The 27,902-nt window shown below is 36.1% G+C and overlaps 1 protein-coding gene and 1 non-coding gene across 2 annotated transcripts in view; both read left to right on the forward strand.

Annotated features, from left to right (window-relative positions):
• TPK1 (thiamin pyrophosphokinase 1) overlaps positions 1-27,902 on the forward strand; it is a 408,298-nt gene that overhangs the window by 128,365 nt on the left and 252,031 nt on the right. Inside the window, exon 3 of the mRNA XM_049784170.1 lies at positions 21,007-21,076. Coding sequence (XP_049640127.1) covers positions 21,007-21,076 — 70 coding nt within the window. The remainder of the gene's footprint in view (positions 1-21,006; positions 21,077-27,902) is intronic.
• Positions 20,494-20,626, forward strand: LOC126031924 (small nucleolar RNA SNORA51). Its single transcript, XR_007503736.1, has one exon. It is a non-coding gene; the product is annotated as a small nucleolar RNA SNORA51 (small nucleolar RNA).

Raw genomic sequence — 27,902 nt, forward strand, 5'->3', positions numbered from 1 at the left:
AAGGCCCGCTTAGAGCAGTCAAAATCACTTGACCCTTTGCGTGGATGGTTTGGCCATAATTCTAATATGTGGCTGTAACTATCTCTCTCTTTATTTTTAACCATTATTAGAAATCAGGCCTTAGTAAATTCTTTCTAAGGACAGTACTAATCCCGCCAAAAATCTCCCACTTAACAGCTCCCTGTAATTTTTGCTACCTTGGCACCTAAATCAGGTTTTTCCATAAACTTAGCTCAAAACAAAGTAATTTTCACTTTTCCCCCGAAACTCTGAAACATTCCTCACTCTTCCAACTTCCCTGATAATTACCTGGTTTCTTCTGTTTTACCCAAAACAAGGGAAACCAAAACAAACTGCCTTTTCACCTTCAGTATCAGCTCTTTAATATGCTAATCTAAGCCAGAGTCCTTCTTTCTCTCCCAGTTTCTTTGATGTCAAGAATTTGCACCTGCCTTTCCTAGCCTCTAACCTTTAAAAGTCAGCCAGCTCAAAAAATAAATTTGTCTTCGTTCTTTGAACGTAAGTCCCCATGCAATCTGCGTGGTTTCATTCATTTCTACAATATATTTCCGTCATTCGCCATTCCGCGTGCCCACCTTCTCCCCGTGGAATTTTTCCCGAACTCCACGAAGGACCTGTTTGCAGGTGCTGAAGACTGCAAACAAAATTTGGCTCACAGCATTTACTCCTGGCTATATGCTCAGAAATTGCTCCTTACTTGGGGGACCATATGGGTCGCTGGGGGATTGAACTTCGGTCTGGCTTTAGCTAGCGCCAGCAAGGCAAACGCCTTACCGCTTCATGCTGCCGCTCCGACCCCTCATCTCTCCTTAAAAAAATTTTTTTTTCTAGACTGTTCCTTGTTTATGTTGCTTTTGATTTTTTTTTCTCGACTGTGCTTTATGTCCTTTAACTGAGTTTTCCTCCCAGTGGCTGCCAGAACCAGGTTTACAATTGGGTCATGACAGACAGAACCTGGCCTACATTGATTTTCTGTCTTAATTCTTAGCCACAGATTATTCTATTCCTGCTGTACCTTCTCTCCATCATTCTCTTCCTCCTTCTCTCTCTCTTTCTCAACTAATTCACCTTTTTTAAACTATCATTTGTGGATTATAATTGGGGAATAATTTTTACTTAATTAAATCTATGAATCTCCCTCCTTCCTTCCTTCCTTCCTTCCTTCCTTCCTTCCTTCCTTCCTTCCTTCCTTCCTTCCTTCCTTCCTTCCTTCCTTCCTTCCTTCCTTCCTTCCTTCCTTCCTTCCTTCCTTCCTTTTCTTCCGTCCTTCCTTCCATTTTAAAATACTGATATTTTTATGCATTTTGTTTCTTGTTAACAGAAACTTTCATGAGAGTGATATTCAGGATGGAGCTTATTAGCTCTCTGCATCTTTGTTTCCTTGTCTGGTACCTTTCCCTCTTTGTTTTACAGGTGGACTGTTTATCATTGATTATGGTTTGGTTTGTCTTGTGAGTTAACAGGTTAGTCTCTGTTCTGATGGGGACATATTTTGCTTTGAGGCACACTAGAGTGTTGCATTTCTTAACAAGATTGTAGGCATTAATATTTCCATCTCAGTTCATTTCTCAGGGCTCTGTTGTACTACTTAGTACATTTATGAGGTTGTATATCTTTTGAATTATCAAATCAAGCTTGAATACTTTTTTTTAAAAAAGAATAGGAATCTCTAAAGCTCTCTGCAGATACACTGCAGGTATGCCAGTATTTGGGCTTATGTCACCAAGATTTTTTGGAGTGAGTGTGGAAGCCCGCCCTTTGTCCTCTCCTTCTTGTATTTTAGGGATACTTTTTAGCCAAAAACAAACAAACAAAAAAACAAACAAAACAAAACAAAACAAACCACTCCCCAGACAAACAGAAGTATCCTGGACCGCTTGACAGTTTCATTTTCGTTTAATATGGTTATCACCTAGAAACACACTAATTTAGATGTCTATAGGTTTCATATTCCTTTTAGTTGTAGATAGTAGATACTGATAGGTTTAGAAAAAAAAGTTTAAATTACTTTTTCTTAGGCAGAAGGCAGAACAATAGTACTGTTGTAGAGCACTTGCCTCTCATGAGGCAGACCTGGGTTTGATAACCAGTACTCAATATGGTCCCCTGAGCTTTGAGTTCTGGAGTGATAGCTGAGCTCAGAGCCAGGAATAAGCTCTCAAACACAGTCAGGTGTAGCACAAAAACAAAAGCAAAAGCAAAAGCAAAAAATATATATATATCCAAACACCAAAATAAATGAAAAAAATTAACTTCTCATTTTTGTTTTATTTTTCTAATGTTGCTTCTTTCAGTTAGGAAATCACTTAATAAAACAGTGATTATTATTGTTATTTTAAATCAAAATGTTTGGTCTTATCTAGAATAATTAAATGTAATTTTACTAACTGAGGTAAGTTTTGCTCCCACTCATTTCTGGACTTCAGCTTCAGATGATTTTATTCTCTTCCTCTTTTACCATATAGCTAGTACCTACTTTCAAAAAGCCACTACATGGGAAATGTGCACTGGTGAAGGGGTGTTGTACATTGTATGACTGAAACTCAGCCGTGAACAACTTTGTAACTGTGTATCTCACAGTGATTCAATTAAAAAGTTTATTTATTAAAAATTTAAAGAGCCACCACAATAATAAAAAATAGAAGTGAAATGAATCATAACATTGTTTTATTTAACCAAAATATTCAGAGTATACTAATTTCCCATATAACTTCTGTGAACATTGATGGTTGAAATCTTTAAAGTCCACTGTATATTTGGTATTTAAACTGTGTCTCATTTAGAAGAGCCACATCTCAGATGCTTATTTCCACAAGTGACTGGTAGCTGCCTTATTATATAGTATAGACCTGGATGGAGCCAATGTGGGTTTTGCTGTACTCCTGACTATAGTTGCCGCTTATTCAGTGTGTTCCTACAAATGAATGAGTGACTGAATGATAAAGTATCATGGAAGAGTTATATTGTAGATTGACTGCAGTCTCTAAAATATCAGTACCTCCTGTCTAGGGAATTGAGTAATTGACGTAATAAGAGTACCCCCAGGAGTATACTGCATTACATTATAAAGAAGGGCAGTAAGACGACCTTTCTAAATGGATTGCCAGGACTTACTGCAAGAGTGGACTTATTGTATAAGTGGAAATTAGGCCAAGTTTCTTCCCATGTCCACCATCCAATGCTGTCTCCTGATCCATAACAATTAACAAAGTATACCTTTCACTTTTATTTCATATACCATAGTATTAATAGTCAAAATTGTAATCAAATTCATGTACACATATTTAATACAAGTAAATGGTAGTAAATCTTTTTCCATTATTACTTAAAAATATGTCTACTTGTATCAGTGGTATATACTGACAGTCAATTGGTTAACAATTAATTATGATATAGTAATAAAATTAATGATATGCATAGCCCATGACTCAGTGATTGTTCCCTTTAATGTGTACCATCAAAATTATTATGTCTGTGCATATGGAGAGATTAAAACATTTTGAAAAATAGTGAGTACAAGTAAATTATCTAACCATCAATTAATAGGGGAATCAGATAAATGTTTTGACATTCATAAGCTCTGTACAGGAGTTCTATGAATCTAATAAAGTAGACGTGTGTTTCCAAAAGGAAAGTTTTGAAGAGCATCATGAGTATGTATGTAAAGCATGTTTTACAACATCATTTAACAAGTTTGAAAATTTGAAAATAGATAACACCATATTAGATTTTGCTTACCGATGCATGCTATATAAAAGTTAAGAGAAATCAGGCCCAGACTGTGAAAGTAAAGTGTAAATCTATCAGCTTGTAAACCACTGGTTAAGTGCACGGATCATTAGTGAAGCAGTTTGGGAATATAATATCTGTATGGCTTTTAAATCTCAAAATGCTGAATGAAAGATACTGGTAGGTCTGTGCAGAATTTCTGCAGGTGTTAGTTTTGCTCTTTGTTGTATCTCTTTTGTTTTATTTTGGGGACACACCTGGTATTCCTCAGGAGTTACTCCTGGCTTGGTGCTCAGAAATCCCTCTGGGAAGATTTAGGGGATCATCTGGGATGCTAGGTCTTGAATCCAGGTTGGTTGCATGTAAGGCACATGCCCTATCCACTGTGTTATTGTTCCAGACCTTCTTTGTTATATATTTCTTAATTGAGGAGACATTCTATACATTTGGAGATTTCCTCTAGATTTCTGCATTTCTATGTCTATTCCCCACTTTTCTCATTGTTACTGCTGTAGTGACAGGGCTTTTACACTTGTCTGCAACCTGCACTCTGTAGGGCAAACACTTGTAGTGCACTGGTACCCCAATGTTACTCAGATCAGCTGCAGTAAGAGGGAGATTGCATCCTGTATGTGCCTTAAAGATCCCAATAGCATTGTCTGAGATTGCACTCAACATGTAGGGTAGTTTGGGGATTAATTTTCTTGGTCTCACACTTTTAAGGTGCTCCTCTACAGACCTGAGCCACATCTCTGGTTTCTCTGCTATATTGTTTCTGGAAGTGCAAATTAAGACCAAATTGAGTCAGGGACCTTTTTCTTCATCAATGTATTTTTTGTTTGTTTGTTTGTTTTGTTTTTATTTTGTTTTGTTTTGGGGGTCACATCCAGCATTGCTCAGGTGATACTCCTGGCTCTACCCATACAAATCACTCCTGGCAGGCTCGGGGGATATATGGGATGCTGGGATTCAAACCACTGTCCTTCTGCATGCAAGGCAAATGCCCTACCTACATGCTATCTCTCCGGCCCCCTTCATCAGTGCATTTTGTCTGATTTATTTCAGGTTTTTGCTGATCAAAGAATGCACAAGTGGAGAAGTGTCCTTTGAATGTTGCTTTTAAATCAAAGTGCATTTTATTACTTAATGTGTTCTCACGATGAAGCAATAATAGGAGACACTTTCCTATAGTAAAATGCTGGGTGAACTTCCATAGCTTTCTCTGTACCCTCAGGAATTAAGATAAAACATGTTTTAAAAGTCTTTGGTGACCTACACCTTTCCAAGACACTTGGGCCGGGTGTATTTCAATTCAGTTTAACAACCACTTAAGGAATGCTTACATCTGAATTAGAAACTGCTATAGAGTAGCAGATAGAACATTTGAAGGAAACTCTTTTGGTCTTAAGATTAAGAAAAAAAGACTGGGAAATCTGGGAAATGACTGATTGAATAAATTCACTGTCAGAGTGAAAAAGACAGATGTGTTGATTTATTACCTCTCTGCTCCAAACATGCTTTGCTATCTGCTCCAAAATGAAACTGATTCTTGGAATTTTTTTCTTTTCAACACATATGATGTGAAACTAGTGAGCAGAGGTCTGGGAGGGACATGGCAAGGAAGATGGAAATTATTTTCCAAATTCCTGGTCAGTGGTAGGGCATATGCCTGCAGCTCCTTTTATTTTCTTGTCATAATTAGCAGTCATTTATCCCTGTCATCGTGTTCATTTCCCCCCTGGAAATTCATGGGTGGCTTCTTAGCAGAAGATCTCCATGTTTCTTCCTTGACCAGCTTTACCCAGTACCAATTCACATGACTGCCTGGTGAATATTTTTGAGCCAAACCCAAAGTTGTTCAGGATTTTCTCTTGGTTCTATACTCAGGGATAACTCTAGGCTGACTTGGGTGATGCTATGGGGTGCCACGGACCAAACCCAGGTCAGCTACATGCAAGGCAAGTGCCTTACCCTCTGTATTATGACCTGAGCCCAGCCCCATCTATCTTGAATTATGTTTCACCTAGATGCTACAAAGCTTGCCCCAGCCATCCTTTCCTGTCACTCTAGTACTGTAACAGGCCTCCTGATAAGTTTTACTCTAACTTGCACCTACCAGAGATGGAAGGAGAACCTTTAAAATTAATTGAGGCAATGTAGTTACTATATTATAGATCCTTATGCTTTAGGCATCCACTATTTCTGCAGCATGAAGTGAGAAGTGATGATGATTCTCCAGTGTGAAACTTTTATGCATTTCCTTTGTACTTTGTTCCAGAGGATTGTCTGCTTCTGTGGCCTTTAATTGTCTCTCAGTGTTCTAACAGTTATTTCCTTATCTAACGAAACTTGAAAGCAACTGGGCTGCTTTTAATTATTCTAAAATAGAAACCTTTTCATGCCTTGATAAATCATGCTTTAAAAATACAGATTTATTCATCTCAAAGCATGCACTGGGATCATTATATCCTGAGAAATGTGGCAGTTGATAAAGCACTTATTCATCTCCTTGAAACACAATGATTTTCATTATACTTAATTTCACACAAGGAAGCTCTTGCTCTCAAGAAGACCTAACATGGATTTGGAGTAGGGGTCTAGTTTTTTCCTTAAACTGATTTGCAGTGAATTTCCATCGCTGTATATGTTTTAATAGTTTATTACTTCTTGCTTTTAGCATGATGATTCCTCTTCTTTGGAAACATCCCTACTCATTTGTTCAAGTAGACTTCACCCCGCTTTCCATTTCCTAATTAGCAAGAAGATCTTGTACTCCGTGAGGAAAAGAACACAGTTGAACAACAAGGGCATATGTGAAATGATTTTTCTTCATCTCTTTCCTTGGTTGCTCCGTTGTTTTACAGAAGGTCTCACACCTACTTGGTTGTGCAGCTCTCACACTTTGCCATAATGCTTTCTGTCAATTGGTCTACTTCAGTTTTGGTACCTGAGGACATTCTTCTTATGGTACTCTATAGAACTCTCTGTGGTGCTCACCCAGTGCTAGTTTCATGGGAATATTCAGTGTTCTTTATAGATAATTTTTTGCTTTTCACCTTATTGAGAGGTGCTTAGGTTTTACTCCTGCTTCTGCACCCAGAAATCACTCTGGTAGGCTCAGGGAACCAAATGGGATGCTGGGGATGGAACATGGGTTGGCCACAAAAATGACAATCACCCTACCTGCTCTACTACTGCCCTTACCGGCTGTAAATAATTTTATTTGTGTATATCTGGGATGATAATGACACAAAGGTAGGGGGAGTAGTGCTGCACACATCCCACCATGTACTAGGCCACCTCTTACAACCATTGTCCAGAAGTGTAAAGTACCAAAGAGGAAGAGTCCACAGTTTAGAAACTCCATCCACCTTCTTTTCTTACTCTCTGTAAACAGAGCTTGCATCCTGCTAGCACATCTCTAAACAGTAGCCAGTCTGGAGTGAAATGGGCATATTTGAGAGTGTCCCCAGCCAGAATTATTTTTAATAACTCACATTTGTCCAAACACATATGTGAACTTCATAGAGCTTCTACCATGCTTCTCTGTGTTATTAACTGTCTGTTTATTTTCCACATGATGAGCTTGATTCATCTTTTAGAAAAATTTCCCAGTGTCACTCTAGAATAAGCAGACAGGTTTGATGTTTGGCTGTTTTTCAGGTTTCTTAGTAATGAGGTGTTTGGTGTCACTCAGTGTTAAGGAGGTACCTGCTCGTTGACTTTATAAATAGCCTGCAGGATCCCTAAATGTCATACTTTATCTCTGTAGTGCATAACTAGTGGAGGAGGAGATAGATGATGGCAGAGGGAAAGGATAATAGAATTTACACTGCAACATTTTCCTAAAGGTAATGAAAATCTTCATTACATAGCATGAACCAGATCATTAGAAGTAGTTCAGCACCATGAATGCAGATGCTTAATATAAATGTCACTTGCTTTGTACTGGAAATAAGAATAATTCTGTGCAACTGACTTGACTAAAATTTAAAGAGTATCCTACTCAATATTTGTGGTATAGCACAAATAATGTGTTTTCTTAATAATTGCACATAAATATTCTCTACATAAAACCTTTCATCTAAACTCTGGAAATGTTATCTAAACAGCAATTCATTATGCATTTTGGTATTCCTATAAGCAAAGTAAATTGTTGCTTTGTCTCTCCAAGAGAGCATATATTTCCATGAAATACTTTGAAAGTTTTTTCTATAAGAAATAATGTTTTGATAGGAAAAGCAAACTAACCAGGTACAGAAGCTAATGGGTTTGGATCATAAGGAATGTTGCTGAAATATGCACAGATGGGGGTCATAAAATAGTCCATTGACCTAGGCATATATTTTGCATCCAGGAAAACCAAGTTTGATCCCTGGTACTAAATGATCCCTTGAACAACACCAGTTTTTCCTTCGCACAGCTGGGCATGACCACTGAGACCCCCTTACTGTGACCTCAAAACCAACAAAAACTAAAAATATATGAAAATGGCAAATGCCTTTAAAATGCATTCAAAATATATAACTTCCTTTTGAAGGCTTGATTCAATATGACCTTACAAAGAGTATTCTTCATTGGGTAGAGAGTGACATTTGTTGTACCTGAGGAATAAAATTATATTTGTATTAGTTAGGAAACTTAAATCAGAGAATCCGACTCAAACTTGCTGAGCTACCCCCAGATGGGATTATTAGTGCATATATTTGGAAAGGCCAGTACCCAACTGTTATGGGGACTCTAACAAGGCCTTCTTAATTCCAGCTTCCCTTTCACTCAGCTTAATTCATTCTTAGGGTCAGCATGATCAACCATGGAACCAAGCTTTCAATCTCTCAGGCTATAGGATAAGGAACCTGAATAATCTCTAGACTTCCCTCCCTCCCTCCCTCCCTCCCTCCCTCCCTCCCTCCCTCCCTCCCTCCCTCCCTCCCTCCCTCCCTCCTTCCTTCTTTCCTTCCTTCCTTCCTTCCTTCCTTCCTTCCTTCCTTCCTTCCTTCCTTCCTTCCTTCCTTCCTTCCTTCCTTCCTTCCTTCCTTCTTCTTCCTCCCTCCCTCCCTCCCTCCCTCCCTCCCTCCCTTCTTCTTCCTCCCTCCCTCCCTCCCTCCCTCCCTCCCTCCCTCCCTCCCTCCCTCCCTTCTTTCCTTCCTTCCTTCCTTCCTTCCTTCCTTCCTTCCTTCCTTCCTTCCTTCCTTCCTTCCTTCCTTCCTTCCTTCCTTCCTTCCTTCCTTCCTTCCTTCCTCTTTCAACCTTCCTCCCCTCCTTCCCTTTTCTACCTCCCAACCTCCCCTTTCCTCTATCCCTCCCTCCCTCTCACATCACTGTGAATTACACAGTTATTTATGACTGAGATTTAGACATACAGCATTGCAACACCCATCCCTTCACATGCGTCCTTCCCTTCTCCAATGTCCCATTGTCCTTCCCACCCTCAGCCTGCTTCTATAACTTCTAACCCTGCCCATTTCTACAGAATTATGGCTTTAGCCAACTCTTGTGCTTATAATTATACAAATGTGAAAATTAACACCTTTATCATTTTAGATATAGATGATAGATTTTATATTTATTTGTTTTATAAGTTTTTTTATTGTCCATTGAATTTCACACCTCCTATTTAGGAAGATCTCCAAATTACATCCTGTGACTTTTAATACCTGCCCTATTCTGTGACATTCTATGTGCTCTGAAGTATTTAATATATGAATACCAATATGTATCTGTTTGAATTTTAGCACAGTTATATAGATAAATTAAATAACTTAATCAAAATTTTATTCTGAAATAATTCATTGATTCAGGGTTTGACTGATGTATTTATATAAACTGAAATATGATTTTTATCTGTTATTTAGTGATAAAGATTAGTTAAAAATACTTATCTTTAGGGGCTCAAGAGATAGTAACAATGTAGAAATACTTTTCTTGTAATCCATCAATCCAGGTTTTAATCTTTAGCCAAAATATGGTCCATCAGCACAAGATTCACTTCTAAGAACAAAGTCAGGAGTATCCCTAAGCACTATTGGAAGTATCCTCCCCCCAAAATAGAGAAAGCATCATCGAATTTGATAAAAAATACTTAAAAATAAATCTCTTATACTTTAAAAATTCTACGAAGAAAACATAGAAAATTCCTGGATATTGATCTTGGCTATGATTTCCTAAACAATGCCAAAAGCCTAGGCTAAAAGTGAGACAGCATTAAATATAAATGCTTTGCACCACAGAGGAAAGAAAACAACAGGATGAAAAAGCTATCTAGAAAATGGCAGAGAATATTTTCAAGTCATTTTTCTGAATACATCAAGATTGTCTTCAATATTCTTCAAAAACCCTAACCCAATTATAAATGGGATAATGAACCAAATAGACATTATTCCAAATAACTCTGAGTGGCAACATACCATGTAAAAGAGACTGAGTGTTACTAATAATTATTTAAATGAAAATTAAAATTACAGTTAAATACCAACTCTAACCTAATATATTGTCTCTGACTTAAAAAAAATCAAGTATTTGTCAGAATGTTGAAAAATTGTAACTTTTGTCTGCTATTGAAAAAGATGCAAAATGGTCTGCTACTTAGAGAAATATCAGTTTGGGCATTATCATAACATTAAAATAGAATTACCACATGGCCTAGAAATCTCATTTGGGTGTTTATTCACAAGGAATTGAAATCAGATTATTTTTTTCTTTTTCTTTTAATTTTTATTTTGATCATAAAGGCTTATATCTTTCACAGTACTATTTTAGATACATACCAACATTGAATCAGGGGAATACCCATCACCAAATTTGTCCTCCCCCCATCCCAGTTCCCCTTCTGCAACCAATATACCCCACCATCACCATCACACCCCGGACTGCTAGAGTAGGTGGTCCCCTCTTTGTCCTGCTCACTATTAGTGATTATGTATCTGTTTGGTCCTGGTACCCTCCCCTATCTCCCCCTCTATTTAAGAAGTGGAACTAGATAAATCGAGTTATGTGGCTTTGCTTGAAAGAAAGAAAAGCAATAGATTGGGGTACAAAATAAGAGGAAAAAAAAGTCAAGTATGCTGAAATAGGCAGAGTCTTTCCAGAGGATTTCAACCTCTGTTTGAGAGAGGATGTGAAAAAGGCAATTGAAACACCACCACAATACTAAAAGAAATATCAAATTAAATATCCAGTGAGCACCACAGCAATAAAGACAAGCACCACACAACAGTCTTGGTTCTGAAATCAACTCATGCCGGAGTGCAAAAAGAAAAAGATAAGATAAAATAAAATAATATTGGAGACATAACTTCAATTTCTACACTAATATAAAGATGTCAAAAAATTGATCAGTCGATAAATAAATATGTGGAAAAATGATTGTTTTGTGCTTTTTTTTTTCTTTCCCCCCCTGCATAGGCACAGTAACTATTGGGGATATTATAGAGGGAATTCCCTTGGCCTAGGAGATACAGGATTTCTCCCCTCCTGAAGTGTACTGTCATGGGATTAACTATAGACTCCTTGCATGATCATTTACTCTCCCCTCGGTGTTTTTGTTGTGTATGGAAGACTTCTGTTTCGTCATGGATGGTAAAATCAGACCTCTGTATCTAGAGATCTTGGTTACTGTGCAGCTCAAGGAATGGAGCTTATGATGAAGTGTTTCTTTGTGGTTCTAGCAGTTCTGCTTCTTCAGTGTCGTTTTAATCCATCTTCTGTAGTTGGTGGTCTTGGTCATTATGTTGCTCCTAGGATGGAGCCTGGGAAAAAATCTTTTGTTATGTTTCTGGAAGACGCATTCAATTGCGGTTGTCTCAGTCAGAACTCTGGAATTGGAGCTCTTGTTTATTGAACAGATAGTAGACCAAAAGCTAGGCTAGAGCTTTTTGATGTTGTTGTTGTTGTTGTTGGTCCCTGGATGTGTACTGTCCTGTCCTGGTTGTAACATCCAGTCATCTGTATATAGCAATCTTGGCTTTTGCACAGATCAAAGGGTGACATGTTTTCTGATTTTGTCTTATCGTTGGCTGATGAGGAATGACAACTTGTTCTTAGATCAAGTTGTTCCCATTTCCTCCTTCAGGTTATCAGTTTAGTACTGGCACATGTTGATGTCAGAGCAGCATTATTCATGCCCTGGAGGGGATTGGGCTTCTGGAGCTGTTGTGGAGAATTCTGTCATTTCTATGTCTGGGGTCCAGGAGTTGAAATCAGATTCTTTAAGGGGTATCTGCACTCTCATATTGCAGTAGTATATTTACAGTGACCAAGGTTTTAGGAATAACCTACATATCCGCCGATGGTTGGGTGATAAAAATGGCATATAGATGTACACTAGACTGTTATTTTGCTTTCAAAATGAAGAAAATGTTCAAATATATAAAACCATGAATGAAATTGGAAGGCATTGGACACATGTTACATGATTGCACATCTTTGAGGACTTTGTAAATAGTCAAACTCAAAGAAGCAAAACATGAAATCACAGTTACTGTCAGCTCAAGGAAGGGAAAACTGGGAGTTATTCAAGTGAGTTTCATTATGTAAGATGATTAAGTACTAGAGGTTGTTTGTATCACATTCTGCCTATAGTTTAACAATACTGGGCCGGTGAGGTGGTGCTAGAGGTCTGCCTTGCAAGCGCTAGCCAAGGAAGGACTGCGGTTCGATCCCCCAGCGTCCCATATGGTCCGCTCAAGCCAGGGACAGTTTCTGAGTGCTTAGCCAGGAGTAACCCCTGAGGATCAAACTAGTGTGGCCGAAAAAAACAACCAAAAAATAAATAAATAAAATAACAATACTTCATTATTCACTTAATAATGTTTTATTAATTTTATTTTTGTCTTTGTTTGGGGAGCCACACCTATCTCTGCCCAGGGCTTACAAATGGTTTATGCATAGGGATCACAACTGGAGGTGCTGGGGCATCATTTATAGTGTGGGGGATTGAGGAAGCATATTACTCAATACTATTTCTCTGGACTAGAGCCCTCAGTTTAATATTTAAAGTGTAGCCTCATACCAGGTGTCAATACAATAAAAAAAATAAATCTTAACATAATAAAAAAAATTAACTGCATCGCAGATACAGGTTAGGTGGAAGGGGACCATAAGACATTGTTGGAGGGAAGCTGATGGTTGGAATATTGTATGTGTGAAACTTTATAATCAACAATATTATAAATCATGCTGCCTAAATAAAAATTGAAAATACAGAGCAAATATGTATCTGTTAGAATCTGCTGATATCTATGAAATCATATCACCAAGTCACATTTACTAAAGCATTTACTATCAGCTTTCTATTAGAAAAATTTGTGAATTTTACAATATATATGTAATTTTTCCATACGAAGTGGCATATTTGGATTTAGATCAGTTACAGGACTAATAAATTGCTAGCCTGGGTTAGAATAAAAATTCTTTATTCTTTTTTTATTTCTCAGTTAATTGAAAATGCATTGCTTTTTATTTTTTTCCTCCCATCTAAATACTTGAAACTAGTTTAGAAGCCTACTTTTCAGAAAGTCAAATAATTTATTTCCAAGTTTAACAGAAATTAACCAAATAGTGGCCTATTGTCTGATTTTGAATGGAACCTTCATTATCTGTCAATAATGTTTTTATATTTTTCTTGGTTTAAAAATGTATTTAATATACTGATTAAGGAACCAGTATTATCAGTAGAGATTTTAATATATTTTAGTCTTCAGTTGTTCATTAGTCAAATGTGTAGTAAATAACTGCTCAATCATTGAATTCAAAGTATTTGACAAATTTGCAAAAAAAATGCTGTGTAAGATAATGAAAATTTTACATTGAGAAATAACTCAGGCAGTAACTTCTATTCATTAGCACTTGGAACATATTCAGTGATGATGAAGTGAACATACTTTTGAGGCTCATTCATTATGATTTATCAAAAATATCTTACTAAAAAATGTCCTCTTCAAGTTTTGTTAGTTGGTTATTTGCATGAACAGCACTAATTACTTACTTCATGGTTAAGTTATCTGTTTATTTATGGAATGCTATTTATTACATGCTTAAATTATTTCCTTTTTCACTATAATTTTTATATTATCATGAGAGATATTCAAAACCACTTTGGACTAATATTAATACTTGTTACTAAAATTAAAATGTGATAAAACATGTATTTTCTTAAGCTTTAATAAATAGCTTTGGAGTCAGATTGGAGTTTGAAGTTACTTTCACAGGTATTACAATCTATAGCTTTTATTAAAATTATTGCATTATTTCATTAGAATTATTTTGCTATTTAATTAATTATTTTTAAAATTTTAATCACTGCAATTTTCTAGTGGTAGAGTTTTATGCTTTGAACATTCTAGCCCCAAACTCCCACCATACTGTTCACTTTCCTTCACCATTGTCTGAGTGCTCCCCTTATCACCCCTCCTAACCCTCACAACTCTAAGCTTAGTTCTGGAGACCAATTCTTAGGTTCCTTTCCCTTTGACATTTTTTATTTCCTTATATTTCTTTATATCCAATATGAGAAAAGCCATTCTGTGTCTCTCTGTGTCCTTCTATCAGTCAAAATGATACTTCCCAGACTCATCTATGAGGAAGCAAATTATACAATTTTGTCCTCTTTTATGGCTGAGTGTTGTTTCATTGTAGATAGGCTATAGTCTCTTTATCTAATCATTTGTTCTTGGGTGTGTGGAATATTTCCAAATTTGAGCTATTATGAATAGTGCTGAAATGTACATTGCAGTACAAAATTTTTTCTGAATAGTTTTTAGGCCATTTGGGAGCATGCCAAATAGTGAGATCATATAGAAGCTCAGTTCTAGGGCTATTTTAAACAGGAAACATCTGGAGAAGTTATTTCTAGTAATGTTTGTGTTTCTCTTTTCATATACTTCTCTGAAAATATCAATTTAGGGGCCACAGAGATAGTATAATGGGTCAAGTGCTTGCCTTGCACACAGCTGATCCATATTTGACCCCTGGCATCACATACATTTCTCTGAACCTAGCCAGGATCCCTAAGCAGAGAGCCAGGAGTCAACCCTGAGCACCACAAGATATGGCCCCAAAACAAAAAGAACCAAAGAAAAGAGATTAAAAATAGCAATTTAAATCTTTTTTGTTTGTTTGTTTTTGTTTTTTTGGGGGGCGCATACTAAATGACACTTAGGGGTTACTCCAGGTTATATGCTCAGAAGTCACTCCTGGGTTGGGGAACCATATGGGACGCTGGGGGATCAAATTGCGCAGTGTGTCCTAGGCTGGTGTGCACAAGGCAGGCATCTTACTCCCTACGTCACCGCTCCAACCCCCCCAAAATAGCAATTTACATCTTAGTGTAAGAAATAATAGGCATTAGAAAAATATTTTGTTTTGCAGAAATAACATTGATCTTACCTCAACTGAATATATTGAGAAGCAGTTTTACAGTTTTTCCGTAGAAAGTTTTTCTTTTTTACTTTGTCCTTTCAATATTTTATATCTTTATTTATTTTTTTTTTTAGGAATTTATTAACTTCCACCGCCTATTGGGGATTTTTTTCTTCTCTTTTCCATTTTGCTCAATGGTGTGAGCTACAGAGCGATTGATCTGTTTGATATTCATCTCTATTCTAATTAGGTTCTGAAACATAATAGGTATATATACTTTGGATATAACTTAACTTTCCAAAATATAGCATCATGAAAAAGGATGGTATTGTTTTCATTAATTCTTGACCACTCAAAACTATTTCTTTGCTTTTCATATTACTTGAAAGAATCACTTTTTACAGTATATGATTTTATATACTTACTAATTTTATTTATGTTCAGTAGACCCTGAGGGTAATTACTGTTTTCTATTTTTGTTTCTAGTTATCTGATAGGCATTTTTATTCATATTTTCAACTTCTATTCAATAGTTTCATATTATATTTAATATGTGAAATCTTCTCCCTTTATGATCAGTTTTGCCTTTTATAAACACTGTTATTTGTGCAGTCCCTTCTTTTCTAAGAACCAATTTTTTTTCTCATTCTAATAAATGTGGAACTATCTCGATCTCTATGTTCTAGTATTAATATGAGTACTGTATATAACTAAGCCATTGTATGCTTAATAACTTCATGAGTAGGTGGGATGACCTTCATTTATTGATGAGGAAGTTGAAGCAATAAAATATTTCATATTTATTTATCTTATGCTACATAGGCTCTGCATTATTTCTGGCTTAGCAGAGAACCTAGAAAATAGCCTCATCTACCATGCATAAGTTGAAAGCACACTACAACTGTTAATTCTACCTACATATCCACATGCTATTAATAACCTAGAATTGAAGAAAGAGGGCCTGAGTTTCATCCCAATGCTCCCCCACCCAACTCTTCCTGCTATTATCAGGTTTGGACCTGGTCGTCCCTAGTGCCCAAGCAATAGGGCTCTGAGCAGTAAGTAGCACATAACTTAACCAAACACTGAATATTCCAGACCAATTGTGTTTCATTGAGAGTACTCTCCCAAGGGCCTCTGAACATTGTTTAGGGGACTTTGCTTTATTCTACTGCCTCCACTGCTCCACTTGGAGAAGTCTTACTTGACTAAGTCATTATTTCCTTTTAAGTTTGATCTACTAACACAACTTTTATGAAGTTTACATAGTATCTACATAACTATTTTTCAACCTTGTTTTCTTCCTCCATCTATCTACCTTCCATTCATTCTTTCCTGTTACTCATCTTGTCTTTCTGCCTCCAGCTTTCTTACATGATTTTTACTATTGCTTATTTGGAATATCAGGGGGGAACCCATTATGAATCTATATAGCCCCTGTTAAAAATGTGAATCTAAATGATGAGTCGATATTCTTTTGATAATTGTGGAGAGCTATACTATAACAGTACGCAGGGGACTACGTGGAGTTGAGACCAAAACCACTTTGGTCTTATGCTCAATTAATTCCATTGCTTAATATTTTATCAGTAAGCAATCTATATTAAGCAATGCATCAGTGAATTTAGGTGTTATGTTTGTGCTTTTCTATTTTTGAATCAAATGTGTATTTTACTAAAGTAGGGATATCTGTAATACCTGCCCTAAATAAAAAGTATTTGTATAGTTTCAAGTTAGGTAAGGAGATACCTCCCAACTTCTCATTTTTCAGAATGTGTTTAGCTATCCTGGGTCTTTTATGGTTCCAAATGAATTTTATAATTGATTGTTCTATTTCTTTAAAGAATTGTGTCTGGATTTGGATAGGGATTGCATTAAATCTATATAGCAGTTTGGGTAAAATAGTCATTTTGACTATGTTAATTCTACCTATCCATGAGGATGGGATGTTCTTCCATTTCTTTAGATCGTCTTCAATTTCTTTCTGAAGTGTTTTGAAGTTTCCCTGGTATAGATCTTTCACTTCTCTTGTAAGGTTGATTCCTAGGTATTTGATATTTTTTGATACTATCTTAAATGGAATTGTATTTTTAATCTCTCTCTCCTCAACTTCATTGTTTGTATATAAAAACGCTACTGTCTTTTGTGTATTGACTTTGTATCCAGCCACTTTACTGTATTGGTTGATTGTTTCTAGGAGTTTTTCTGTGGATTCTTTAGGGTTTTTGATGTATATCATCATATCATCAGCAAATAGAGCTAGCTTGTGTTCCTCTTTCCCTACTTGAATTCCTTTGATTCCCTTCTCTTGTCGGATTGCTATTGCTAGGACTTCTAAGGTTATATTGAATAAGAGTGGAGAGAGTGGACAGCCTTGCCTAGTTCCTGACCTTAGTGGGAATGCTTCTAGCTTCTCGCCATTAAGTATAATGTTGGCTGTAGGCTTTTCATAAATAGCTGTAACTATCTTAAGGAAGGTGCCTTCTAACCCTATTTGCTGAGTGTCTTTAACATAAACGGATGTTGGATTTTGTCAAATGCCTTCTCTGCATCGATTGATATGATCATGTGGTTTTTGTCCTTCATGTTGTTGATGTGGTGTATAATGTTTATTGATTTGCGTATGTTGAACCAACCTTGCATTCCTGGTATGAATCCCACTTGATCGTGATGTATGATCTTTTTGATGAGGTGTTGGATTCGGTTTGCTAAGATTTTGTTAAGTATCTTTGCATCAATGTTCATTAGTGAGATTGGTCTGTAGTTTTCTTTTTTGGTGGTGTCTTTGCCTTCTTTAGGAATGAGTGTGATATTAGCCTCATAAAAGGAGTTGGGGAGGATTCCTGTTTTTTCTATGGTTTTGAAAAGCCTATGGAACAGTGGTAATAAGTCTTCTTGAAATGTTTGATAGAATTCACCTGTAAATCCATCTGGGCCTGGGCATTTGTTCTTAGGGAGTCTTTTAATTACGTCTTCAATTTCCTCTGAAGTGATTGGACTGTTTAGAGTTTCTAGGTCTTCCTTTTCCAGTCTTGGAAGAGGGTGTTTGTCCAAGAATCTGTCGATTTCTGGTGGGTTCTCTAGCCTAGTTGAATATAGTTGTTCATAATATGATCTCATGATATGTTGTATTTCTTGGGGTTCTGTTGTAATCTCTCCCCTTTCATTCGTGATCCTAGTGATTTGGGTGTTTTCCCTCTTTTTTTTGGTAAGTTTTGCCAATGGTTTGTCTATCTTATTTATTTTTTCGAAAAACCAACTCCTGGTCTCATTGATTTTTTGTATTGTTTTCTTAGTCTCTATGTTTATTTCTGCTCTGGTTTTTATGATTTCTTGCCTTCTGGTTGTGGTTGGATTTCTAACTTGAAACTATACTATAAAGCCATAGTAATAAAAACAGCATGGTACTGGAACAGAGACAGGACCTCAGACCAGTGGATTAGAACAGAATTCCCAGACATAAACCCCCAGATATATAGCCAACTAATATTTGATAAAAGAGGCAAGAATATGAAATGGAACAAAGAAAGCCTATTCAACAAATGGTGTTGGTACAACTGGAAACTCATATGCACGAAAGTGAAAATCGACCCATATCTCACTCCTTATACAAAAGTCAACTCAAAATGGATCAAAGATCTGGAAATCAGACCTGAATCTATAAAGTTTATCGAGAATAAAATAGGCAGAACACTCGAAGACCTTTATATCAAAAGGGTCTTTGAGAATGGAGCACCAATGGCAAAAACGTTAGCATCAACTATAAACAAATGGGACTATATCAAACTAAAAAGCTTCTGCATGGCAAAAGAAACCCTACTTAATGCAAGAAGACAGCTAACAGAATGGGAAAAAATCTTTTCACTTGATATATCAGATAAAGGGTTGATATCTAGAACATACAAAGCGCTCAGAAACCTGAGCCCTTCAAAACCAAACGAAGCCATAAAAAAATGGGGAGACGAAATGAATAGACATTTCTCTGAGGAAGAGAGAAGGATGGCCAACAAACACATGAAAACATGCTCACCTTCGCTCATCATCAGGGAGATCCAAATCAAGACAACAATGAGATACCACCTCACACCAGTGAGGTTGGCTCACATCAAAAATAATGGAAACAACCTTTGTTGGCGAGGATGCGGTATGAAAGCAACTCTCATCCACTGCTGGTGGGAATGCCCCCTAGTCCAACATCTATGGAGAAAAGTCTGGAGAGTGCTCAAAGAACTCAGAATTGAGCTGCCATTTGACCCAGCAATTGCTCTCCTAGGCATATACCCCCAAGATGGAAGGACATTCATTCCAAAATACGTATGCACCCCACTATTTATTGCAGCACTCAGTATAATAGCCAAATCTTGGAACCAACCTCGATGTCCAACAACAGATGAATGGATCATTAAGATGTGGTACATATATACAATGGAATATTACATGGCAGTTAGAAATGATACAATCACAGACTTTGCAGCAACGTGGATGGACGTAGATCATGTTATGTTAAACGAAGTAAGTCAGAAGACAAAAGAAAAACACAGAATGGTAGCACTATTCTGAAACACCTAGAACACATAAAAAACAAAAAAATGACATTGAAGAAGCATAACTGCTTGAACCACAAAGAAAGACTTCATAAACTCCATTCCCTGATCTGCACAGCCACCAAGATCTTTAGAAACAGGTCTGATTTTACCATTCAAGATAAAGTAGAAGTCTTCCACATACCACGAAAGCAGCAAGAGGAGAATAAATGATCTATTTTTTTGACGTCTTTATTTTGGTGTGGAGATTACGGTTGATGTCTCCAATATTATTTTATTTTGTTTTGTTTTGTTTTTCTCTTTCTTTTTTGCACTTGAGTATGATTTGATTTCAGAACCGAGATTATTGTGTGGTGCCTGTCTTTATTGCTGTGGTGCTTATCGGTTATTTAATTCGATATTTTTTTTGTATTGTGGTATTTTAATTACTTTTTTCACATCCTCTCTCAAACTGAGGTTGGAAGCCTCTAGACAGGACTCTGCCTATTTTCAGCATATTTGATTTTTGATTGACAAGAGGACATATTAGGTGATGGGTATTCCCCTGATTCAATGTGAATATGTACCCAAAATACTACAGTGAAAGATATGTAAGCCATTATGAAAAAAAAAATTGTGTTTTTAATCAGAAATTTTCTTTGACTTACATGTATTATTATTATATCAATTATATTATATGTTATGTTATGTCACTATATTATGTTATATTAGTTTACCTCATTATGTTAATCAATTTTGTCCTTTAAATGAATTCTTACTTTAAAAAAACAAACAAACAAAAAAAAACAACTTTAGTTTGCTCTGAAGAAAAAAAAAATAAAATAAATAAAAGATAAGATAAGGCCTCCCAAATCTTACCACAGGCTGTGTTCTTTACACTGGCTGTATAGAAAGAGGAGGTACAGTAAAGGCACCCCATATACACCTCAACACAGGCCCCTTGCCGGGTATGTATTGTGAATTGGGGGACAAAAAAAAATGGAAAAAAAAAAATTAAAAAAAAAAAAAAAGAATAAAAAAAAGTATTTGTAAAAATGAGGAAAAATGGGAACAATTTTAATTAGGTCCTGTTGTCTGCAAATGCAGCAAGGTCTGTGATTTTATGCCACATATAATCCCTGCCTTATGAGAGGGATCCAGGAGAAGATGTACATTATCAGGGAGATTTCTTTTCCCCCTCCTGTCTACATATACTGTGGGGCATTGGTTTTCAGAACATCAGTATCAGTGGCTGGGTGGGAAATGAACCAGGGGAAGGGGTAATGTTTGTTGGAATTCAGACTCTCTGTCATTAGAAAGATAATGTTCTGAGCCTCTAGGCTGAAAACCTCTTTGTTTTCTTTCCTATATGAAGCAGTTTTAAGAGCCTGTGCTGATGGAGGTGCCAACCGCTTGTATGATGTCACTGCAGGAGAAAGGGAAAGGTAGGTTTTTTTTCTTTGCCAATGCTGCTGAGATCACACCTTAAATTCTACACATCACTCATCCCCTCTTGGCAAAGGGCCTGTGTAACTTCTTTATCCACCTCTTAATGAGAAATAGCTTGAGTGCTTAAGTATTCTAACCATGTTGTATTATTGTACGGCTTTTGAATCAGTACAATGCATTATTAGTAGAACTAGGAAATCATATTCTTCCAGAAAAACTCATATGGTCACAACAAAAGCTTCATTAAGCAGCATTATTAAAAACTTAAATTTATGAGGACTTTGAAAAAACTGACTAAAGTAGCACTACAAATGTTAACCTGACTTGATAGTTAAACATTTCAAATATTTAAAAACTCATCTCATTTGAATAAAATTCATATTCTGTTTCAGAAGATAGGGAATTTTATTTTAGTATTGAGGAATGCCAGTGTAGTTTACTCAGTTTTTTTTATTTTTTTTAGTTTACTCAGTTTTTTAATAATATTTTTATTTAAGCACCATGATTAAAAAATGTTTGGGGTTGGATATAAGTTATAAAAAAAGAACATCCCCCCTTTCACCAGTGCAATAATGCCACCACCAATGCCACTCATCTCCCTCTTCCCCTACCCCCTGTATTTAAGACAGGCATGCTACTTCTCTTACTCACTACCATTGTCATGATTGTGGTTAGTGTAGTATTTCTCTAACTGCACTCATTAATTTTTGTGATGAGCATGAGCTCATCATGGCCGGTCCTTCCAGACTTCATCTCTATAGTTTCTGGGTGTTATTACAGTAATGTCTTTTATTTATCTTAAATTACATAGATGAGTGAGACTATTCAGTCTCTCTCCCTCTGACATATTTCAATCACCATAGTAATTTGCAGGTCTATTCATACATAGGAAAATTTCATGACTTCATTTTCTTGATGGCTGCATAGTATTCCATTGTGTATATATACCAATGTATGATTAGTCACTCATCTGTTGTTGGGTATCTGGCTGTTTATAAATAGCTACGATGAATACAGGTGTGCAGAAGTCATTTTTGTGTTTTTGTGTTCTGAGGGTATATCCCTAGGATTGGTAGAGTTGCATCATATGGGAGTTTTCTGAATAATTTCCATATTGTTTTCCATAAAGACTAGACTAGATGACATTCCCACCAGCAGGGAATGGCAATTCCTTTCTCCCCACATTCCCACCAGCACAGATTGTTTTTGTTCTTTGTGATGTGTGCCAGTCTCTATGCCGTGAGATGATACTTCTTTGTTTTGAGTTGCATCTCCCTGATGATTAGTGATGTGGAACATTTTTTATTTGCCTTTTGGCCATCTGTATTTCTTATTTAAGGAAGTGTCTGTTCATTTCTTCTCCCCATTTTTTGATGGGGTCAGATGTATTTCTCTTGTTAAGATCTGTTAGTACCTTGCATATATCTTAGATATTAGCCCCTTATCTGATGGGTATTGGGTGAATAATTTCTCCCATTCTGTAGGTTGCCTTTGTATCCTTGTCACTGTGTGTGTGTGTGTGTGTGTGTGTGTGTGTGTGTGTATGTGTGTGTGTGTGTGTGTTTTCCTTAGGTGAAGAAGCTTCTGAGCTAAATGTAATCCCATTTCTTTATCTCTGCTTCCACTTGTTTGGACAGTGATGTTTTCTCATTGAAGATGCCTTTAGTCTCAATGTCATGGAGTGTTTTACCTATGTATTCTTCTATATACATTATGGTTCTGGGTCTGATATCAAGGTCTTTAATTTTTGGGGATTTTACCTTTGTACATGGTGGTAGATGGAAATCTGATTTTGCTTTTTTGCAAGCACCTGAACAGTTTTGCTTGTTGAATAGGTTTTCCTTGCTCCATTTTGCATTTCTTGCCCCTTTATCAAAGATTAATTGATTGTATGTCTGGTGAACATTCTCTGAATACTCAAGTCTATTCCATTCATCTGAGGGTCTGTCTTTATTCCAATACTATGCTGTTTTAATGAATATTGCATTGTAGGATAATTTAAAATTAGGGAAGTTGATGCCTCCCATCTTCTTTTTCTTAAGGGTTGCTCTAGCTATTTGGGAATGTTTATTGTTCTAAATGAATTTCAGGAATGTTTTAACACTTCTTTGAAGAATGTCATGGGTATCCTCAGAGGGATTGCATTAAATCTGTACAATTCTTTGGGGAGTACTGCAATTTTAATGATGTTAAACCTCCCAATCCATGAGCGGTGTATGTGCATCCTTTTCTTTGCATCCTTTTTTTATTTCTTGAAGTAGTGTTTTGTAGTTTCCTTTGTATACATACTCGAAATCTTTAGTTGACTCCAAAGTATATGAGTTTGTGTGGTATTAATGTGAATGGGGTTGCCTTTTTAATGTGCATTTCTTCTCTATCATAATTTGTGTAAATATGGACATTGATTTTTCATGTCAATTTTGTAGCCTGCCACTTTTCTATATGAATGTATTATTTCTAGAAGATTTTTGGTAGTCTTTATGGTTTTCTAAATGCAGTATCACTTTATCTGCAAACAGTGAGAGCTTGATTTCTTCCTGTTCTATCTGTATACCCTTAATATATTTTTCTTGTCTAATTTCTACGGCAAGTACTTAAAGTACTATGGTGAATAGTAGTCGTGAGAGGGGGCAGCCTTGTCTTGTATCAGAATTTAGAGGAAAGACTTTTAGTTTATCTTCATAGAGAAGATTTCCATTGGTTTGAGAAGTGCCTTGACTATATTGAAAAAAGTTCCTTCCATTCCCATCTTGTTGAAAGTGCTCTTATATTTAGGAGTATGATTTCTTCCTATTGTACATATCCCTTGATTATTACAAAATGTCAGTATTTGGTCCTTATAACATGTCTAAGTCTATAGTTTGTGTAATCTTATATTAAAACTCCAAACACAATCATGTATGTAATCAAGGTGTTTAAATAAAAAATAAATAAATAAATAAATAAATGGGGGCAAAAAAAAAACTCACCTATGATTCTTCTGATATTTCTGTTGAGTTTATCAACCACTTCTATTTTTGTCTGTTCCCATTCTTTCAGGATTTTTTCTATTGTCTGACCATTTGCATTAAGGCTTTTTTTAAATCTCTCGGAATTATTATGCATCTCATCTTCCAGCTCACTGGTTCAGTCCTCTTCTGCTGTTACTCTGAGAGTCTTTCCAGTAAGGTTTTCACTTCACTTACCAAGTTTTTCAGTGTTGTTATTTCATTTTGGAGATTTCTCATTTCTATTTTCATATCCTCTTAGATCTTTTTTTGTGGTTTGTTCAGATTGATCCACGTTATCTTTTAGTTCTATAAGCATCCTCCATATTTCTTCTCCAAACTCCTTATTTGAGAGGCTAAATAAGTTGTTGGCACTTTTTGGGTCATCGGAGCCGCCATTTCCATTATCCATGCATGATGCCGGCCTGCATTTTTTTTCCCATCGTCACATATGTAGTGTGGTAATTTCTACGTGTTGTGCTGGGATTCATTTCTAAAGATATTCTCTGTTGTGAAGCAAAGTGGCTATGCTCCTCTGGCTTTGTCCTTTGTCAGCAGAGACAGCCTACCTTTGAGGACATGCCCTCAGGAGATGTTTTCTACTGTAGTGCCCTCTTGAGCTATTCTGGGTGGGTGCTTCATGGCAGCTTCACAGAGTAGAGCAGAAGCAAAAGTTCAAAATGGCTCCCATGTGCCAAAGCACAGGGCAGGAATACTTACTCAAATTTAATTTTGCTGTAGACACACATGGAAATTTCGAGAGAAAAAAAACTGCTTGCTTTTCCTGATCTTTGTATAGTGAGCTATTTTTAGATAACAGAATATGTTTGATGAAAGAAAAATTTAAATCTAGCTCATTTATGTCATGTTTATGATTCAGCTTTTTGGCAAATACAATATTTATGTTCTAGATAGAAGTCGCCTAACTATGAAAATTAGCTCCACTTCTATCATATGTTTTATCAAATGTATTGAAATGTTTATAGTTAAAGAAATATACTCCTTGCTGCCAGAAAATTAAATAAAAATATTGAAACAACATTGATGCACATTCAATGTATGTATTTTAAATTTAAATACTTCTCTTTACGGCCTCATTTTCTTTCTGGTTTACTTAAACTTGATAGTATAAGAGCTGCTTTTCAAAAGTTGCTGATTTCTTATTAAAAGGACATGTCTGGAGTCTGAGTTAATGATCAAAAAATATAACAAGATAATAACAGTTTAGGAAACAATTGAATACTTAACATTTTATGCTTTATTTTTCATCTTACAACTTTCATTTAGCTTTGGATTTTCATAAGACCTGACATGGCATGTCTGAAAAAAAAATACCTGTACCCGATCAGTTAGAGAACATAATGTCCAACAAGCCATACTGTATACTCATTTGGGTAGATTATTGAGTGTTTCATGCCCAGAGCCTGCTTTCAAGGAACAATGTGATAGTGAATGCATGTTCCTTTTTGGTCTACATAGTTCATTAATCATAGGTATGCAAGACTATGAACCCAGTGCTTCCTAATTATTTTTGTCTATAAGAAGCATGTACCATGATTATGGAAAAAATATAGATTTCTATGTGGCTTGTTTTTGTCGGAAAGATAGCATGACCACTTTCTTTCTCACTTGAAATCAAAGAGTATTACCACATGTGAAAAGTGTTTTTGCTTAATCATATGTTTTTGCCTAGCCTTTGAAATATAATTTTAATGATTTAATACAGTATAAAGTAATTTTATAATATTGTTTGATTAATAATGTTATCAATCTTCTTAGAAATCATTTTTTGGGGGATCACACCTGGCAGTGCTCAGTGCTTACTACTGACTCTCCACCCAGAAGCACTGCTAGTAGGCTCGGGGGACCTTATGCAGAGCTGAAATTAAACACAGATTGCATGCAAGGCAAATTTTCTATCCACTATATTATTATTATAGCCCTTTCTTGGAAGACTTATGGAAGTCTTAAAAGAATAAATTTATAGAATTAATCTAAAAGCCTTCTGTGTCTGAAGAACTTTGTTAAGAAATGTTCTTTTTTTTTCTTTCTGTCACCATACTGTGCTTGTAATTATTTAAATTCTGATATTTAAGGCCATGACTAGTGTAGGTGAGGGAAGCATCCCTAATAGGGAGATGAGTAAAGCTAATTGCTTCATATGGGAATTAAATCCTCATAAGAAACCACATTAAATTCAAACTCTAACCAGTTAATCTAATTGGAAATGGGTGACTAAACATGATTCTTCTTAATTGAATTTTAACACAAAGCCTTCTCAATGAAACAAAAATATTCGCAAGTCATAGAAACCCAAGTTTGGGTTGTGGACTGCTGCTCAACTTGTTCTTAAGTGTTTATATTTATGATTGCAATTTTGACAGACTTGAATGAGTAGCGAATCACCCCAGGTTGAAAACTTTTCAGTGTCAATGGAAAGCAGACTGCCGTAAAGGATTAAGATTTACAGAGGTTTGGAACTAAGAGGAAAAGTTTCTGCCCTCTATATTTTTTTCATAGATCTTTGCCTCTTTTTGTAGTAGTATTTTAGTATCAGATTACTAAAATACTAAAATACTACTACAAATGTAATGGGAAACAAAAAGGAAAAAGAAAAAAAATATTCATTATTTTCCCTCAAGTCTGTTGATTCCTGCCTTAGAAACTTCTAACAAAAAAGGAGACTCATTTTCATAGTGACAGGTTAAATGAAAACATGATTCCTAAAGCTTGGAAAATTATCTGGAACATTAGAATCTTAATAAATAGATATTGGGACCAGAACAATAGTATAGCACATAGGTCATTTACCTTGTATGTAGCAGATCCTGGCTCAATCCCATGTATCTCATATGGTCTTCCTCACACCATCAGACCCAGGAGTAACCCTGGAGCACTGAAAGATATGTCCCCAAAAACAAAAGGGAAAAGATGTTAATAAATTAAAATTTGAGCGACAGGAGTGGTAGTGCAAGCAGTAAGACATCTGCCTTGCATGCACTAGCCTAGGATGGACTGCAGATCGATCCCCTGCGTCCCATATGTTCCCCCAAGCCAGGATAGATTTCTGAGAACATAGCCAGGAGTAACCCCTGACTGAGTGTCACTGGGTGGGGCCCAAAACAAACAAACAAACAAACAAAAAGAAAAAGAAAAACAAACAAAAAATTAAAACTTGGTTAGTCCATTCTCTCTTCCCATAGATTTTGAGTAACTTTGGTTAATGACCCCTATATTTTGCATGAATTACCTCTACTCATTGAGTTGATTAATTCTGGGTTGTATTTGGGTTCACTCTGTATATCAGCCAGAGGAAGGTTAAAGACTTTTCATCAGTAAAACTATGATAACCACCAAGTACATTGGATCCTATTTGAGCTGGGATCTAAGTTTAACTAGTCAGACATTTTAGGAAAACAGAGTCTCAGTATCGTATTCTCTTTGTCTTATTTTTTTACTACTTGCATATTTCTGTTTGGGAGGCATCAGAAGCTTGAATATATACTCCCAGTTCTCAAGCTTTGATTTGTTTTGTTTTCCTTGTTTGCTTTTGTTTTGTGGGCTACACTCGATGGCGCCAGAGTCTACTCATTTCTCTGTGCTAAGAGATCACATCTAGTGGTGTTCAGATGTACCATGTGGTACTAGGGATCAAATGTGTTGACTGAAGTCTCATATTGAGTAGTCTAGGATGAAAAGGTCCCATGGTGACTTTTTTGATATCTTCCTACTGCTACCTAAATAGGTAATACCTACCATCTATAAGAATCTAAATGATTAATCATGACCCCTTAGTGGGAATAATCACAGGTTTAAAAAACTAAGGCTTAAAATA

The sequence above is a fragment of the Suncus etruscus genome, chromosome 1 (genome assembly GCF_024139225.1).
Source record: "Suncus etruscus isolate mSunEtr1 chromosome 1, mSunEtr1.pri.cur, whole genome shotgun sequence".
Taxonomy (NCBI): domain Eukaryota; kingdom Metazoa; phylum Chordata; class Mammalia; order Eulipotyphla; family Soricidae; genus Suncus; species Suncus etruscus.